General features: G+C 37.6%; 1 protein-coding gene and 1 long non-coding RNA gene across 16 annotated transcripts in view; one reads left to right on the top strand and one right to left on the bottom strand.

Annotated features, from left to right (window-relative positions):
* Nucleotides 1-15,905, top strand: part of LOC146587592 (uncharacterized) — a 19,305-nt gene extending 3,400 nt beyond the window's left edge. Inside the window, exons 2-3 of the long non-coding RNA XR_014897609.1 lie at nt 4,617-4,688; nt 15,160-15,905. This is a non-coding gene — a long non-coding RNA (uncharacterized LOC146587592). The remainder of the gene's footprint in view (nt 1-4,616; nt 4,689-15,159) is intronic.
* Nucleotides 393-17,633, bottom strand: part of EPB41L3 (erythrocyte membrane protein band 4.1 like 3) — a 132,797-nt gene continuing 115,556 nt past the window's right edge. For 4 of the 15 annotated variants that reach the window (XM_085319292.1, XM_085319306.1, XM_085319291.1 and 1 more), the window contains 14 exons: nt 15,510-15,563; nt 13,618-13,653; nt 13,385-13,450; nt 12,716-12,907; nt 9,341-9,415; nt 8,829-8,930; nt 7,381-8,109; nt 6,735-6,857; nt 5,813-6,199; nt 4,861-4,992; nt 4,322-4,420; nt 3,082-3,162; nt 2,701-2,817; nt 393-1,454 (listed from right to left, as the gene is read on the bottom strand). In XM_085319292.1, coding sequence (XP_085175418.1) covers nt 2,707-2,817; nt 3,082-3,162; nt 4,322-4,420; nt 4,861-4,992; nt 5,813-6,199; nt 6,735-6,857; nt 7,381-8,109; nt 8,829-8,930; nt 9,341-9,415; nt 12,716-12,907; nt 13,385-13,450; nt 13,618-13,653; nt 15,510-15,563 — 2,187 coding nt within the window. In that variant the 3' untranslated portion in view covers nt 393-1,454; nt 2,701-2,706. The remainder of the gene's footprint in view (nt 1,455-2,700; nt 2,818-3,081; nt 3,163-4,321; nt 4,421-4,860; nt 4,993-5,812; nt 6,200-6,734; nt 6,858-7,380; nt 8,110-8,828; nt 8,931-9,340; nt 9,416-12,715; nt 12,908-13,384; nt 13,451-13,617; nt 13,654-15,509; nt 15,564-17,633) is intronic. The other 11 variants (XM_085319294.1, XM_085319297.1, XM_085319298.1 and 8 more) reach the window with 10 other exon arrangements.

The following is a 17,633-nucleotide window of genomic DNA, read 5'->3' as shown; positions in this document are numbered from 1 at the left end:
AAATGGACTGCTTTGAAGAGAGAATTTTATCCATGTTCCAGAGCAAAATCACAACAAGAGAATGGATCTGGATCAAACACTACGGCCCCTTTTAATTTCTAGGCAACCACAAAATCCTTCACATAGCCTCAGTGAAACACAGTAGACAACCACAGAAAACAGAAGAAACCAAATATTCCTTCTCCTTTTCAAACATCGTTTACCCAAAGGTGAACACTGGCATCCCTTTGGGTCCTCGATTAACTCCAGCTCTCTGCACAATGTAGTGTTAGCCACTGAAGACCAAACATATCTACTGTGCAGATGAATAAAACTTGTGATATCTTACAAATGTAGCTTAATGTTTTGAATATAAAAACACTAAGTTTTTTTTAGACAACAGAACAATACAATTTTGGATGCATTTACCACTTTTATTTCACTATGCAGAAACATACATTCACCATGTGTTGTGATGCAGCTGACAGTGTAATGGACTCTGTACCTTCAGTGGGTATTATAGCTGAACACTAATGAGTTTTCAGTGGATGTTCTGTACACGTTAAGGCTTGATTCTGAACTAGATAGTAAATGCTGACCAGATTCTCAAACAGATTTTTTTTTCCTCTGAGAACAAAAGGGAAACCAATAGAAAATCATCACGGTTATTTCAGATTAATAATTTTCTAATGCTGCAAACTAAGTAAAATACAGATTTTCTCCAAAATAACTACATATAATTTACAAGGTTAGGATTTGTGAAGGGTGACTGGAAGCTGACTGAACAATGCTGACAAAAATCGTTAAAGTTAATATGCTAAAATCATTACTACCTCATAAGGTATTCAAGTCAGGTATACAAAGCACAGTTTGTAAGCCTTTAAATATTTTGATAAGAGTAAAGATTCATCATTGTTTATCGGGCAGTAATAAAACCAGATGAAACAAATATAGGATTCAAGTTGTTTACTGAATAAACTGTGTTATTGGCACATCTAGTGTGTGGTAAAACATTATACACAGTACCTATACAGCTTCTAGCATTTTTGGGGTAATCTTCATTTACAATATGTGTAAACAAAAGACTTGCCACCTAACAAATTTTAATTTGTTTAGATTTTCATAAACTGTGAAAGGCATGAGTTGTTTATGTGTTACATGAGATCACTGTTTATATTGTTTATGAACGTGCAGGTATAGCTGAAAACTTAGACATTTTAAGAAAATTAAAAATGCTGCTTTTTTGTAATTTTATTGTTGCTTCATGCAATATTGTTTAACTGATGCTGATTCAGTTTGCTTTCTATGGGGAGATATCTCTGCCAGTTTCTTTATTAACGGTCAAAATCAATTCTTCTGTACTGTAATTTTCCACAGACAGATACAAGTCAGTCAGATTGGAACTGAGACTCCATATAGGCTCTCGTATTCCTACTGGTGTGCATGTCTGGATTCATATGCAATCTAAATTATTCCTGCAGGAAAGAGAATCGAGTTAATTATTTAATACAACTACTCCCTTGCAAAGAGATCTTGTTAAATAGTCTGTGCAACAAACTATTTAATAATTGCATCATTCCAGTATAAGCAACTGTTGGCTTAAATCCAAAGTCAGTTGAAGCCAATGTAAAGAATTAGTGACATCAACAGACTTTTAATCAAGCCACACTACATTGTCTCTGAAATAATTAGCAGAATACCAGTAGAATCATAGCTACTCACTCCTCAATGATTGGTTCCATCTTCCAAAATAAATAACAGATACTGAAATTCAGTTTTCTTTAGGTCTCTATATCCAAAAGCAGGAGAGCAAAATAGTTTCAAAAGGTGCTGTGCATCATACTCTGTTACTTACACCAAATGCTAGGGAATACATATTCTTTTAAGAATAAAATGCTGCTATAGATTTAAACAAATTAGACAAGCAGCTTTTTTCTTCCTTCTGCATACAGCATTCAAAGCAATCTGTGCAATGGTGCTGGCATTAACAGCTTTTGCATAGCAGGTTAGTATGCATGACATGTTTCTGCACATAGACTATAATAATATTAAAGATGTCAGTTTAGCCAACCACAGCTGGAAAGCATGCCTTTACTGGAAAAAAGCTTGACACAAGAAAAGCTGCATTATCATCTCATCCTGATAAACAATGCTGCTTTACAACATAAAATGTCCTTTAAAAGACAAAAAAGCCAAGACACCCAAATACTGACACATCAWTTCACTCGGTTTAAAACAAAAATCAAAAGCAAATTGGACCATATCTCTGCAGGTTTGGAATTAAAGCTTAACTTGTAACATATCTGCACTGAACATTTAAAAAGCAGCTAAAGGTATTTCCCTTGGCATTTTGAAACAAAATGCACATCTTTAAGAACAAAATACTTTTGTTCTTAAATGACATATAAGCAGACAAGATTTTTTTTGACTTCAGGACTAGAAATTAGACTGTAACAAAGCATGGACAATGAGGAATTTCCAGAGAGCCAACAAAAGCAGATGAGTAGTTTCTGTTTCTCCAACTGGCACCATTAAATGAAGAAAAACACTTGCAGCTAAAGATGTTTTACACTTAAATAACAGAATTGATACCCAGAACAAATGTAACTTGCAAATGCCAGTAAGAGACAGTAAAGAGGTAGAGGTGAATTATGGTAGGAAAATGACCTTTGCAACATGCCAGCTCAGTAAATGCCTAGGAAAATCATCTAGTCCTCTTACCTGTGGTCAATCCTCCCCATCTTCAGGTGTGATTTCTGTTTCTTTATGTACCACTACTTTGGTCACTGACATGTCAGGGTGCTGCTCTTTGGCTTCTTTAATTGCCTGAGCCAGCGCCTATCCCAAGGAAACCACAAAAGGGCAAAAACAAAAAGGAGGTGGAACATGCATGATCAGTAGCAAGGTGGAAAGATTCATGAGATATTACACAATTTACAAATGAGGAAAATGATTAAAATATAAAATATACCATCACTGATTTAACTACCAATCCAGTTTAACTTAAGGCATGCCAGTATGAAGAACACTGCTTAAGGCAATGTTTAGAAATKTTCTCTTTGGCAGTCTTCTGGGTAGCCTTTAGCAGCTTACAGATTTTACCTGATCATGATCAATATCTGCATCTCCTGTGATGACTATTCGTTTTTCAATTCTTGTCTCTGAGATGCCTCCTTTCACAGTCTAAATGAGGAGGACAAATACATGTCAATAACTTACATTAAAACATGCCATTTACCCATGCAGAGAGCGGTCAACTCAGGAATCCAAACATAACGGAGAAAACAATCTCAACTGCAGCAGTCTCAAATGGAGCACACAGAAGGAACAACCCTGAACCCCCAACAGAGTAGCTCTGAAGCAGCTCTCAACTAACTGACCTGCAGATGTCCTTTCCAACCTAGGTTATTTTAAGATTCTAATAAACCTTCAAATGTATTAGAAGAGGTACTTGTATACGATGGGTTAAAATTGACAGGCATTAATGGCAAATACATCCCATGAAGAAAAGAACAGGCAAATGTCCACCCAGCTGACTCATATTAAGGCCCAGTTAAGTCCTAACAGAGGCTTCAGAAGAACATGCAGTTCTGTGTGGGCTTTATRTATCACATCTATTAAGGGTAAATTTCACTTTAGACAGATGAAATCCTGTTCTCAGTGAATACCGGTAGGAGAGCTGTCACTGTACTAACAGGATTTGTGCTTAGGGAGGAAAGGAAGAACTGTTATTCAGATGCTGTCCTGGAATTTGGAAGACCCAACATCACTTGTCTATTCTGCTGTAAGGTTTTTGTCTGACTGTGGGCAAGTTGMTTAGGATACAGCATCACCTCAATGCGACAGTGGTGTTTGAGCTAACTGAATGTCCCATTATGGCTACACGACGCCCATTTAGTTTATAATTTCAACGTTCACCAGAGATGATACCTCAGGACTCAGAGGCAGTGTAGTAAAGTCAACATGGCTTCACACTCAGGCAAATTATTCCTTCTTGGATGCCATTTGATGCCAATGTGGCTACACTAGTTCCAGTCCCAGACAATATTTACAGCTAACTCAAGTGTCTGCACATCAATGTTTTGTGTCTGTGTATACCCCAACGGTTTATGCCTTTTAGGACCATTGGTAAGTCCTTAGATGCTATGTTAATGAAGACGGTAYACCCAAAGACAGGTAAATGAAGACAGCTACCCAAAATAGATTGGATGTTGTCCAAAGAATATAAGCATGTGCCCATGTTTTAAAATAAATAATATATTTAAGGTTCTGAAAGCATACATCCTCGTGTATATATACATATATATATATATAAAAAAGTCCCTGTTTTCTGAAGACTCACTTTGGTGATATGCGTAGTGGTTGTAGTGCTGGTAGTTTCAGATGTGATAGTTTGTGCACTCATTAATACACCTGGTTCTGAGTCAGCACAAGAGTCCACCTAGAAAACCAAAAAAGAAAAATGTTCATCATAAACAAACTCCTGAGTGAGGGGAGACAATAACTAAATTGGCTGAACTGTATTTGTACAATTTTTCATGAAGAGAATACCTAAGGATAAGAAGATAATTGCTGTTAGGGTGGTCATGTGTCAGCATTTCACTGCATAATAAGAATCTATCCTTTGTTTCTTGAAGGACAGATGTGAAGTTTAGACTTTGAAACCTGTAGTTTCATCAGTGTTCTCAAAAGGCCCTACATGAAGACATGTAARTCACCTTCATATAAGCTATAATTACGTACATACTCTTGATGCTAATGTTTAATACTTCAACATCTTAGAACAATTTACACTAAGGTATACACTTAAGCATGGGTTAAGAAACATGGGTTTCTTAAGGCTATATTAAATTAGATCCTGAGTTTTACAGAATTTCTTACCTGTGATGACTCATACGTAATGGTTTTTGTTTCTGTATGGACTACTGGCACCTCCTTGGTTGAAATTTCAAGGTTTTCCCCACCACTAGAAACACTGCTAAAACTGATGGTCTCAGTCTTCACAACTGGTGACTGTGTGGCCAAAAAAAAAAAAAAAAAAAAAAAAAAAAAAAAAAAAAAAAAAAAAAAAAAAGCAATTGGAACATTTAGTAAAGTTTTTGGATTTCTTAGAGAAGTTTTTTGGGGGGCAGGAGGAGAAGGGGAACAAATAAAAAGTGCTCAGCATTTTCAGAAAAAAAAAGAGTAAGATCTGTTAATTATAATGGTACATACRTATGTATACAATGCTGGCAGTATTTAAAACTATCCTGTACTCCATGAGAACAAACTTCAGAAAAGATATGCATGTTATRTATTTTGTTACAATGAGAACAAATTCCTCTTTAGGCTTACTCTTTCTTGCATTCAGCACTCAGAAAAAGGAAGCAAGGATAATCCTAATCTTAACCTCTGTGCAAAATAATTATTGAAGTTCTGATAGTGGGACAAAAATAAGAAACCTGGATTGTTTAAAACATATTAAAATTATACCAGGTCTGGAAGACAAAGCATTTTCAGTCCTTGAGGACAACAGAACTTTGCAAATCTTGATGAACTTTCCCAAAGAGAATGCCAGATGAATTCTTGTTACCCATCTCATAAAATGCCACCAAATCAGGTATAGCATGAAAAGCTCTTAAGGCAAAATATACATGACRTATTGCTGACAATTAAAACCAGCAATAAGCCTTGCAGGTGCTATGCAAGGAGGAAATAAGAGGAGAAACAAAATGCCTACTGTAGACACATTCATACAACCTTTGCACAATTTATTTGACTTTCTATGAGTGAATGCAGTCCGCTACTGCATGCACTTACACCTCAGTGCAGAAAAAAATGATCAAGGAATTACCTCAAAATGAGGTTTTCTTTCCAAAGAATCTGAAACATGGACTGTTTCACTGTGCTCCTCCTCCTGCTCACGAGAAGTAGCAGCAGCGATTCCTTCCTGTTTGGTTATGGCTTTCTCAGCCTCCTCCCTTTTCTCCTCTTTAGCCCCCTCAGTCACAGCAGAGCCTTCCTTCCCTTTCATGCTAGCAGCCGCAGTGGATGCTGCCTGAGCGTCCAGCGCAAGTCCAGCCACTTTCACGGGATCCTCACTTGCATGCACACTCAGCCCGTGTCTCTCCTCGATCACGACAGTCTCCTGAACGACCTTCTTCACTGTCTCCTGCTGTGGCTGAGCTGCTGGCTTCGTTTCACTGGAACCTATCTCCTGAGATGTCTTTGTCTCTGTTCTCTGGAGGGAGAGAGGGAGAGAGAGAGAGAGAGAGAGAAATAAATCTCAATTTCCAAAGTGGTTATCCCTGCTTACCACAGTTCCTTAATGTACTGTAAATGAAAATAAAAACAGGGTATTAAACTTTGCCAATTTATTTCTCTCATGCTGTATGGATTTCCACTCTAAGGACATTATCACAATAGTAGAAAAGAAAAGTAAAGCAAGAATTACAATTTTTAGAAGTGAAGAGAAATGCCACAATGGTTTTCTTACTGGTATTACTGTGCTATTTTTCTAAAGGCAAAATACAACACCCTGTATAATGACCAAAATAAAATGAAATGAAATAAAACCTGTTTTTTCCCCCCTTAGTGAAGGATCTATTGTGATCTAYTGCAACAAAGGAAAAGGCACACAGTATATGTGCCTAACACAGTATACATGTTGTGTTAGTTATACAAGTTCTAAGATATGCATAAATACAGGAAACAAAAGAAAAACAAAAGTCATCAGTGTGCGATGATAACATTGATAGATGGAATCAAACGGCCACCTGAGCCCAGCTATGTGAAGTAGAAGTAACCCCTCCTATGAACTCAGTTGGTTTTCTGGCGGACTCTATTAAACTGAAGATATCTGAACCATCCAAGGTTTTTTCACTGCTGGACTGCTTAGTCTAAATAGACAAAGAAATGTAGAGTCATACACAGAAGAAAGTAGATCTACATGCACAGATATATTAAAAGACAAAATTGGAGGCAGAGACAAAGGAAAGGGAGAGAAGGTTGCAGGGGCACAGAGAGGTTGAAAACAGGAAAAGAATGGGAAAATAAATTAGAACAAATTCAAAATGGCTACAATAAGCAATAGTTACAAAGCATAGTTGTTAGCACTGGCATTTTGCTGGTTCAAGCAAACCTCTTCTCCTTTGATTAACAAGCCACAGCRCAATACTACATTTCAGTAACATGGATCTTTAAACAAATCGGAAAGGTTGAAAGCCTTATAATGTCTGCTTTAGACTGTGGTACGAATTTAAATTATGAGGAAAAAAAAAAAAAGAAAAAGCTGGGTTGGTCGCTGTCAAGATAAAGCCAGGCAGCAAGAGAGCTGAAAGGTAGGGTGGTGTGAGGGTATTGCCTAAAAGAAATCATGCTTTAATCTTTAAACTGTGGCATGAAGTCAAAGCCACTTGTTACCACTATTTTTGATGCAGACGATTCAGTAATATAGTGAGCAGTAGCAATGGTAAATGGCCGTTCTCTGGAATATCTCCACTCAGACAAGCTCTTATCTCTCCGGACAAACGCCCCTGACTTTAGAGCTTCACTGTCAAGGTGTCCTTCTGCTTTGCTAAGCTGCAAACTTCCAAGTGTACCATGCAACTGCAAATCATGGTCCATCTTCAGTGCCTCCTTCAAACTCTCATCTTTGGGACTTTGCAATTGCGATACTGCTTCCTTTACAGGTGTTAAAGTGTCGGACAGCWTCCTTTCCATGCTCTGCACGTCGGCTCCCCTCTCGGCTTTTTCATCAGTGACAGGCTCTAGGATCTCATACTCAGCCACTACAGGAATGATTTTCACAGATTCTTGCACTTCTTTTTCCATTTTTTCAAAAGCTTCTAGTGAAGGCTGTACTGGTTTCTCTCCCTCTTTAACTTTACTTGTCATGGTTACAATTTTCCCAGAAACGGTATCATAGGACTTTCCTAGAGTGTACAATTTCTGCTTATTCTCCTCTTTGGATTGTATGTCACTTTCCAAGTCCTCAAAGCTCTGCATTAGAACGGTACTGGATTTTAATATCTCAGGTGGAATGCCAGCTTTACTGCTCACAGTCACTACTTTGTATGCCACTTTTTTTTTCGATTCACCATCAACTACCTCAGAGGGTACTCTGTCTATAACAACCCAATCCTCAGTGCCCTATATTTGAGATATAAAAGCTAAATTAGAATATCTAAAGGTTTATCTACATTTCAGGAACACTAAAATATGAAGTCTTTCAAGAAATCAATGCTGCCTCTTTTGAAAACATGTAATAACTTTTACCACTCTTACAGCAGTCATCAAACAGACAGCCTCACCTTAGGCAAAGTTTTACTCTGCTGATCCCCTCCCCTTAGAGGCCCATATAATGGGGACACACAAAAAAATTACTTTTGTCACACTGTTTCTGTAGTAATTTGTAGCACGTAGCATTTTAATGTATATTTAAATAATTATTGGAATCTTCCTGARGTTTAAAATCCTATATCGCAACAGGATTCATAATGCTACAATTGAAAACTAATTCAAGTTACAAAAATAGGCCAAATAAGCCCATTCAACTCAGTTGTCACAAATACACTTCTGATCAGGTTTTAGAACAGTATGCATTTGCATGTGGCTGTAGTCTGTGCTGAATTTCTTTGCTTGTATTTAAATAAAATCAACTCCCTTTAGCATTATTTAATAGTACAGCACAGTAAATGCCAGATTATTAAGACACTGTCTGATAATGTGCTGTCCTTCTTTCTCCATATGCGAATATGCTATGAGATTTGAATATGCAATCAGTGTCTAGTTATTTGACCATAAGACCGTAACTCCTGTATTTAACTAAGCAAATGTGGTAGTATAAGATCAAATGAATTAAAAATAACCTCTACGGAAGATGGTATACTTTTCTGGATAATGATTTGATGAGAAGTAACCAAAGTGCCAGCAGATTCTCCTTCCTGTAGCTTCTTCTCTATCACACTTGGCTAATAGAAAAACCAATAAGAATACAAAGTTCACCATCACTCAGTACAATCCGAATTCAGTTGACAGTATAAGGGAAATTCATTCTAATGACAGAAGTGCCCCATTCATCATAATGTTCTCATGTTCTCTCTAGACTTGTGCTAGAAATGCATGCACAACTGCAAAGAGCATCCACAAACAGTACTGGGCAAGTGGATTTGTAACTTGTAGAGAAATCAATCAATATTAGGTAGCCTTAAGCTCTGGAGGATACTCATTCCTCAGAAACGTGCCCCCAGATCATATCTGCCTTTGGAAATTACAAAATAAAATAAAAAAGTTGTGACTTGGAAAGGAAAAAAGATAACAAAATAATAAATCATTGCTAGCCTATCTGACTGTGTTTGAAGAAAATATGATTTGTTTTTACCTGCAATTCAAGGAATGTAGTACCTCCCTTCTGCAAAAGTATGAGTTTTTCTGATTTTTCTCTTTCTTCTTTGGTCTAATGAATAAGAAAGTATCAGGGGAATAAGTGGTTTTAATAAATGAAGGGCATATAGTACACTTAGAGTAGCTCATCAATATTTCTCTACAAACTATTAATTGCATGTTAAATTAGGAAACAGAATTAAACAGAATAATTTTACAGCAAAGAGGTTTCCAAGAAAATCACTGTCTCTCTGTTCAGGACATTCAGATGAATGCAAAGCAAATGTGAGCATAAAGTTTGGGTAGTAAGAAAACCAGTAAACTTAATAACATTCGGGTGTGGATGTCCTGTGTCCATTTCATCTTGGATTGTTCATTTAACTGTCTCCCATGCCAACTTTCATGGCTTCCATCAATAGCCTAGAGCAGCTCACTCAGCCTTACCTAGGATTTCACTCTTTTCTGAGCCTYTGCAACCTTCTGTGTTGAAGCAGACAGAGGACATGCTCTGCAAAGAATTCACATCTCCCTTTCTCCTTATGSGTATAAGGCTTATCATTGAAAATCCAAGTATCAGAGTCTTTTTCACATGCAGCAAGCTAAATATTGCTATATTGTCCTCTTTAATGAGACATCAAAACCATTTATCCCATCCGTGCCCCTAAAATGTTATAGGATACAGGATACAACTGGGAAAGTTAAAAAGTTGGTAGAGGGGATGTAAGACAATTYCCTAAGCCTGTTGAGACTAGGTGTAGATATTTCTCAGTCAGATATTCTTTGCCATTCTCCCTGCTTCTGGGCTGGCAATACCTATTCCTATGTAAGTACTATGGCCGGGAGGATAAAACGCACTTGCATGATAGGGCACTAYTGAAAACACATACACTCCACATATTCACACATTTGAAGAAAGGTACAGAACATCAAGAAACTAGACAGAGCAGGGGAGAAAAGACTTCCCCTAACTGACTGCAATGAGTTGAATATATATTTTTTTATTTTTAAAGTGAATGGTTTAATCCAATCCAGATCAGACTAAACAATATTAATGGGTTTGTTAATATGATGATTTCCATGCTCTGCACTTATCTGGCCATCATTATGAGAAGCTGTCAGATATTTAGAACTGTTCTTTGCATAAATAAATAAAAACAAATTATTTCTCCAGGTTTAAGGTCAAACTGACTAAACAYAAACATATGTCAGATGCTCAAATATACCGTTTGAAAAGGTGTATTTTTCTCCTCTGTTCTTGTTTCATTATATTAATCTTAAAAGGCTATGTGTAACTGCACTGAATCAAWTTTTTAAAGAGGGAATTCTGTGTTAAGTTTGTATTTTTGAGTTGATTAAGCTGTACATCTCAGTGCTGTATATCTGGACTGCCTCTGGATTTCTTAGCAGATGATGATTTTGACTTATATATGGCTTAAGCTTCTCCTAACAAAACCTTTTCTCAACAAGACACACAAACTGCAGCCAGAGGCAGAAAGGATGCTTGGATGTCACCTACAGCGAGGATATTYCTTAAGGCCAGAACTCACTTGAGAGTGAGGCAATGATAACTCATATTTATTCACATTTTTCACTGAAACACCTTTATTTGGATGAGATTCTGTGGGACAACTCTATTTTACTTGGATGAGTATAAAACAGAGTAACTAGATATTGCTTTGTGCATATTCTTTTCTTCCAGTAAGATAAGATATCAGATACCCTTGAGGTACCCTTGTATCTCTTGTCCCTGGCGCTTCTCCAGGTTACAGCTTGCTTAACTCTATGCAATGCTTTGTTACTGTTTGTACATTTTAATAAAAAGTTTGTTGTTAAATTTGTACAGTAATAACTCAGGAGACTTACAAGGTTGCTTTAGTTGTGCTTCTCTGTTTCAACCTAGCCAGTCCTTTTCAACAGTTCTTTCTATCTTTAATTGTTAAATACTTTTTATTGCACTTAGAATTTTACTCTTGCAAAAGAAGATTCCTATTTTCAATTAGAACCAAACCAACATAGTTGTAAGATTCATTGTGATTCGTGAACAAGAAACTAGGAGCAACATTAGGACTCCTAGTGCTCTCCCTGCAAAGTAATCTTCAGGCACTGAGCCTGCTTTTCAGCTATTTTAATACAACCTGGTGGCCATTCTAGCGYATGTCAGATGCAAGTATCAGTCACTGGACAGATAGGTATAATGCAGAAAGAGCGCAACTGGGGCCTTTTTCTTGGCAACATCCCTTACTGTAATAGGAAGGAGTAGGTACCTATGTTATCTGCCTCCCACTAAGGATTCTCTTTCCCTGTAAGAGAAAGCTAAGGGTCTTCAAAGCCAGCCTCTAAGATAGGAAGGCTTTCATGGTGGGAAAGTTGAAGTCTCTTTTGAATTATAATTTTCAGTCAATTTTTGCTGCACTCTTTACAATATTACATCATCACGAGGATGGYAGAAGCAAATTTTGTGAATATCTGTTGGTCTGTAATGCTAAAACCAAGTAACAATCATTAAGATAGTTCCTGAGWGGCAGAACATGACATCCACATCAGAATAAAACAATTCATCTTCATGCAGACCATACACAGCAGATTTCAGTTTCCTCCACTGGATTTTACCAAGAGATGCTCCTCTTTTTCTGAACCTYTCCCTACAACAAGGCAACATTAATGTAATACTCCTAGCTCTGTATCTCATTACTTACCCACAAGCTAGGTAAGAAAAAGCATTTTGATTGGGAAGTTTTCTTGCAAACATTTCAGAATACACAGCAAGAAAAATTCTTTCATGCACACTCTGCATGAAAATGCACACACTCAGTAACAACCAGTGCTGGGTCTTCAATGAAAAGTTATCTAGCAGACTACAGCAAGTGTTATTCCCCTACRGAATTGAACAAGTAACTCTAGTTATCATAATTATTTCTTCTCCATCTTCAAAAACCTACACAATTCTACCTTTGCTCTGTATTTTCTTGTCAAGCTTTGTATTGTACTCCATCTGCCCTGCTGTGCCATTGCTCCCAACCACAGTCACCACTATTTAAATTTTCTCTCAATCACCTTCATGTTTTCTTTCACGCGTGGCTGAACTTCCCCAAGTTCACCGAAGCCCACTGTAATGAAGCGCATACTTTGCACCCTTACAAAGACCCAATTCTGCCATGCCACTTCCAGTGAATTCTGTACTACAACGATATACAAACTATCTGCTCTTCCCTGGGCAAATAATTTGCTCTAAACTGCCTGCTAAAGCCTGAGTCCTAAGAAATAGGAATACCTGCCCACTCTGACGGGAGTACGGGGAGGCCTCTAGCACCTACTCAGAGCTACTATAAGTGAAAACAAATACACAAATAAAAACCCTTCAGATCGCACTGACCTCTTCAGGCACTAGTGGTTCAATCATAGGAGCGTCCTCTTGCCTTGCTGCAAGTCGAACTGGAGATGTGGAAAGCCTCTTCTCCCACTCATTGGACACAGAGGTTTCTGTGGAGGTTTCCAAGAAGGTTCGTTTCAGCTCACTTATATTAGTCTGATGTTTCATCAAATCTTCTTGGGTTTTGTCTAGGTCCTAGATAATTAAAAAAAAAATTAGCAGTTTGTTATACATCTTAAGCCACCCAAATTCTAGAGGCAAAACACATAAGCGTGTTAGTAAAGAAGAAAGTAACATCTTAGGGAGCCAGGGAGCACAAAACTAACACAACACTCTGTGAAAATGTGATATTTTGAAAATAACAGCACAGCATATCTCATAAAGTGCATATAAAAATACTCTTAGAGTTTATCCATATCACTATAATTTGCACCTGATAAAGAGGCTTCAAACACACACACATATGCGCGTGGATGCACACACACATAYGCGCACGCATATAAATATATATATTTAAAGAACTGGGTAGTGAAATAATCTAAGAAAAAATATATATTTAATTTATTAGCAGGTGGGAATACACAGTTCATGCATCATAGTGCAGATTCACAGGTTTACCACTAAAAACTAACACACACGTACGCACATGCACTGCTATATACCAATACCAACCTCTAACATAAGATTACTATGTTTGACATACACATTTTCACCCTGTATTCGCTTAATCAGACTATTCTGAAAGAAGTGAAAAAGAAAGGGAAAGGTAAGGGACACAGTATTGAAAGGGTAAAAAATGCTGTTTCTACACATTTCTTCACAGAGAACTGACAATAGCATGCTGAGAGATATGAACACCTTCAAGATAGACAATTTAGTAACATCTGGGAGTTTCTTTTCTGTACCTGTGCCTTTAGATCTCCATCCTCCTCTTGATCCGACTGCCAGCATAAGAAAAAGGAAAAACCCTTACCCATTCATATTACGGAAGACTTACAAAAAAAGATCAGTCGAACACACTATGTTAAGAACATATTTTCTCTACATTTAGGGATTAAAAGGAATGAGTATACACATTAATTGACTTTGCACGCTTTTCCTAATTCAAAACACGTCTCCTTTTTTTCAAATTTTTAATTTTGAACCAAGGAGTATTAAAAATTTTCTTTCTACAAAAAACATTGGTGCACTCAATTTTCAAAGATCCTCCAACTATTTGAGGAGTAGCAGTTGGACCCTCTCACTCAAATTACCACTGGTTTAGGATCGAATGGCAATAGCAAATTCTYCAGACCTCCATGATCCTGAAGTTTAAACATGACATCTGCTGGGCCAACAGGCAGAGTCTTGTATACACTCACCAAGTGTAAACAACGTGCAACACTTTCTACAGAATAAAGCATATTTTATTTGCTTAAAATGCTCTTTCCGTAACCTCAGTCCCTTTCTGTATTTATATAAATTAATTTCATATTTAGTCTGTCTTTCAGGATCTATCTGCAGGGGTAATCTTCTGGAATTGCACACAACACGTTCGCTTGAGCTCAAATTTTCAAAAACAGTGCTGAATTTTGCCACAGTTTAATTTTCAGGTGGCAAATATACCATGCTTTCTGAAAATCAGGTCTCCATAAGGGAAACTGAGGTCCCAAAATCTTSTCTCCTAAAATAAAGATGGCAGATATGCATTTTTGCTTAATAAACTGAACATTTAATAAACAGYTGTGGTTTTAGGATAATATATTACTTTCTCTATGCCTCAAAGCTTGAAGTAACAGAGAGCAAGAGGCACTTCAAAGCATTCTGTATTCTAGACTAGTCTCTAGAGAMATTTTGCTGTTGCTCCATTTGGGTTCTTTCAAGCTTGTGCCACTATTTTACTGTTGTTTTTTAATATAGTCTTAATCAATCAAATATTCCATGGGCAATTCTTTTATCTGTKGACTATTTCACAACTCAGTTCAAACCTATTGTGCTTACAGCTGAGGACGAACTGTCCCAGCACATCAACACAGAGGATTCTTTCTTGATGATATTTTTACCCGCTTGAAATATTAATGAGATCATACTGAAAGCCTACAGTAGTATTTGTAGTAAGACTGTGTCTTCTACCACATGTCGGACCAAATTCAGCTCATGTTTGCAGCTGCAACCGTATTAATTATGAAAGCATTATACATGCTCTGCTTGAGTTGCACAGGGTTGAATTTGCTTGTTCAGCTTACAGACCACATTGCGGTTTTGGTGCAAAGAAAATCACAGATTTTTTTATGTTCCTTCCCTGAAGACAGTATCTGGGCTACTGTTGGACACTACATGCATTTATGAAGGTGATACATGAAATTATATTCGAGGCAAAACCTTAGGTATTTATATTCTGGAAATACCTCTTTTCAGAAAATTTGAAAACTGTGTTTTACTTCTTTTTCCCCCTCTCTCTCAAACAGGCTGCCTATTTTAAAAACAAATAAACTATTGAAAGAAAAACCCAGAACAGCCTGACAGCATGATGGTCCAGGTAAGCAGCGTTGGTTTGGGGGCCGCTGCTACCTTCCGCCTCCCTCCGAGCCTGGCAGATTTCCAGAAAGGCCACAAATAAAATGAATCTAGAGTTGAACGTTCAAAATGTAACTCATCAAGCCAAGCGCGGGTGCTTGCACCCGTGCACCCGTGCGCGCAGAGCGGGATCCCAAACCGCAAGCGGAGACATGCAGTTTAGCACGGACGCAGAGGGTCGGCACGAGATGACGCTGAACGCGCGACCCGCCGATAGCCACGTGCGGGCGACKGTACAAACCTCGGTGGCAGTGGTCTCACCGTCGGCTGCGGTATCCGTCTGCTCACTGTCAGTCTAGTTTGTTACCCAAGTAAGCAGGTCCCAGCAGGCAGGCAGCAATAAAGAATAAACCCATCTCATCAGTACACGCAGGCCACAGCGGGAACTGCTAAGCCTACACCCCTGTGAGCTGCTTTAACATTGCTTTTCAAACCACGCACGAGTTAAAGAAGCAAAATAAAAATGCTGTATTAGTAAACAGAACAGACTCAGAGGAAGACTCCAGGCGTACTGTACACAGTATATGGCTTTACTGCAGCAACTTTATAAGCCAAACAAAACATTACTGGGAAAGTGTTATTTGATCAGTAGATTTTTTTCTYAAGAAAGACAGGTGGCTTAAAAAAATGTAGAAAATCCCTGCAATTTTTTTCTAAACAAACTTTTCCTCCCATAATTTTTTGTAAAGAATACTGTTTATCAAATTATTTGTTCTGGCCAATAGACATTACTGCAGTGTTTGAGGGGGAAAAGATTTTTTTTTTTTTAAAGGCTACTTTAACAGTCACCTGACTTTCAGCCCCTCATTTGTACAGAAGTTGTTCTTGTCTCCACATGTATACACTGTGAGGCTGTCTGCATTACCAAGGAATTCAAGTAACCATACACCCAGGCATCTACAGTCTGTCTATAGAGAAATGGTAAGGCTCAAATCCCACTTGGTTTCAATGAGAGCAGCTGATTGCTACTGATATTTAAATGAAACAAAACTGTCATTAGAAGAACCAAAATAGTTCTCATTCCAATTAAAAATATGGATAAAACCAGGAGAAAAACAAAGGAACTCCCTCCCCCACACAACACATACTAGGTACAAGTGATAGAAATGAAACAAAGCACAGCATTGCACAGACTAATCTATTCCTACTTTGCTCTGGTAGAACCATCGGCATCATTAAGAGCTTTTTAATATAGAGGGTTAAGATTCAATAAATATAGAGTCAAGTGCAGGTTACTACAGGGTGAAAAGGTGGCCCAAATTGTTATTTTTGATGTTATGCAAGCTTATTAAAAGCTATTAAGAAAATGCTCACTAATGCTTCAAATTGGCACATACTGCTTGTTTTAACATCAGTGAAAGCTCTTTTTTGATTAGTGATTTTCTGTCTTCTTTAGATAATCTAATGTAACATAAGCAGGTAATTTAAAGCTAGGACAATACATCTCATCCTCAAATCACATCGATATGAAGCAAGAGAGAAAGGCAACATACTGTAAGGTACGGATGGAGTATCAGTCTTAACTTTGAATTTCCTATCTTCTGTCATTTTCTGACAACTGAATGTTTCATAAAAATGCTTTTTGGGTATTTTTTCATTGCTTTATTCGCTATCATTCTTCCTTTGAGTAATACACATACTTGTATGACAGGCTGAAGAATAAGCAGGCATTATGAACTATTGTGTAAGTGCACGAAAGCAAGTTATATGCAGTTTTCCAAGCAATAACCACTGACTGGACAGACCATTTTTACTTTTGTATGAAACTATACTTCCAAAATAGCCTACAGCATGCGTCAAACTGCTTTCATTACAATGTTACAAAATGCTTCTCTGAAAACTGTTTATTAGCAAAGAACCTCATGTCTTTATAATATTGTAAACAAAATAATTTGTAAAGGTATGGCAATATAAAAAAAAACTATGTATTTTCACTCCAATCTTACCAAAGAAAAGAGGAATTAACGAATCTAGGTGTTTAAAAGGAATTAAAGGATATATGTTAAGGCACTGTTAACACTTGAGTTTGGCGTAGACTATTCTTTCAAGAAGCTGAAGTTGGAAACATTAGTGAAAAGTCAGTAGAAAAGTTAGCTAGTAAGGTACAAACAGAGAGAACCTAAGGAAATACAAGGGGACACATTCTGGCTTTGCACAGACTGCCTCCAGGTGCCCCACTCAAGGGAGAACAGATCTCAACAAGAGGTATGAAATTAGTTTAGGACACCAGTAGTAGCTCTCRCATGTGCCTTCTGCACCACACTGTGTGCGCTCGTCTGTGAACTGGAAGCCCATTTGAAGGGGAAAGGAAAAAAAAAGTTGCATTTCTTTCCTCGTACCAGCAATGAAATCCTAAATGAGGTGT

Source organism: Rhea americana, unplaced genomic scaffold, assembly GCF_003343005.1.
Source record: "Rhea americana isolate MKP2758 unplaced genomic scaffold, rheAme1 scaffold_58, whole genome shotgun sequence".
NCBI lineage: Eukaryota > Metazoa > Chordata > Aves > Rheiformes > Rheidae > Rhea > Rhea americana.
Note: the sequence above shows the minus strand (reverse complement) of the source record. Positions and strands in the feature narration are given on the sequence as shown.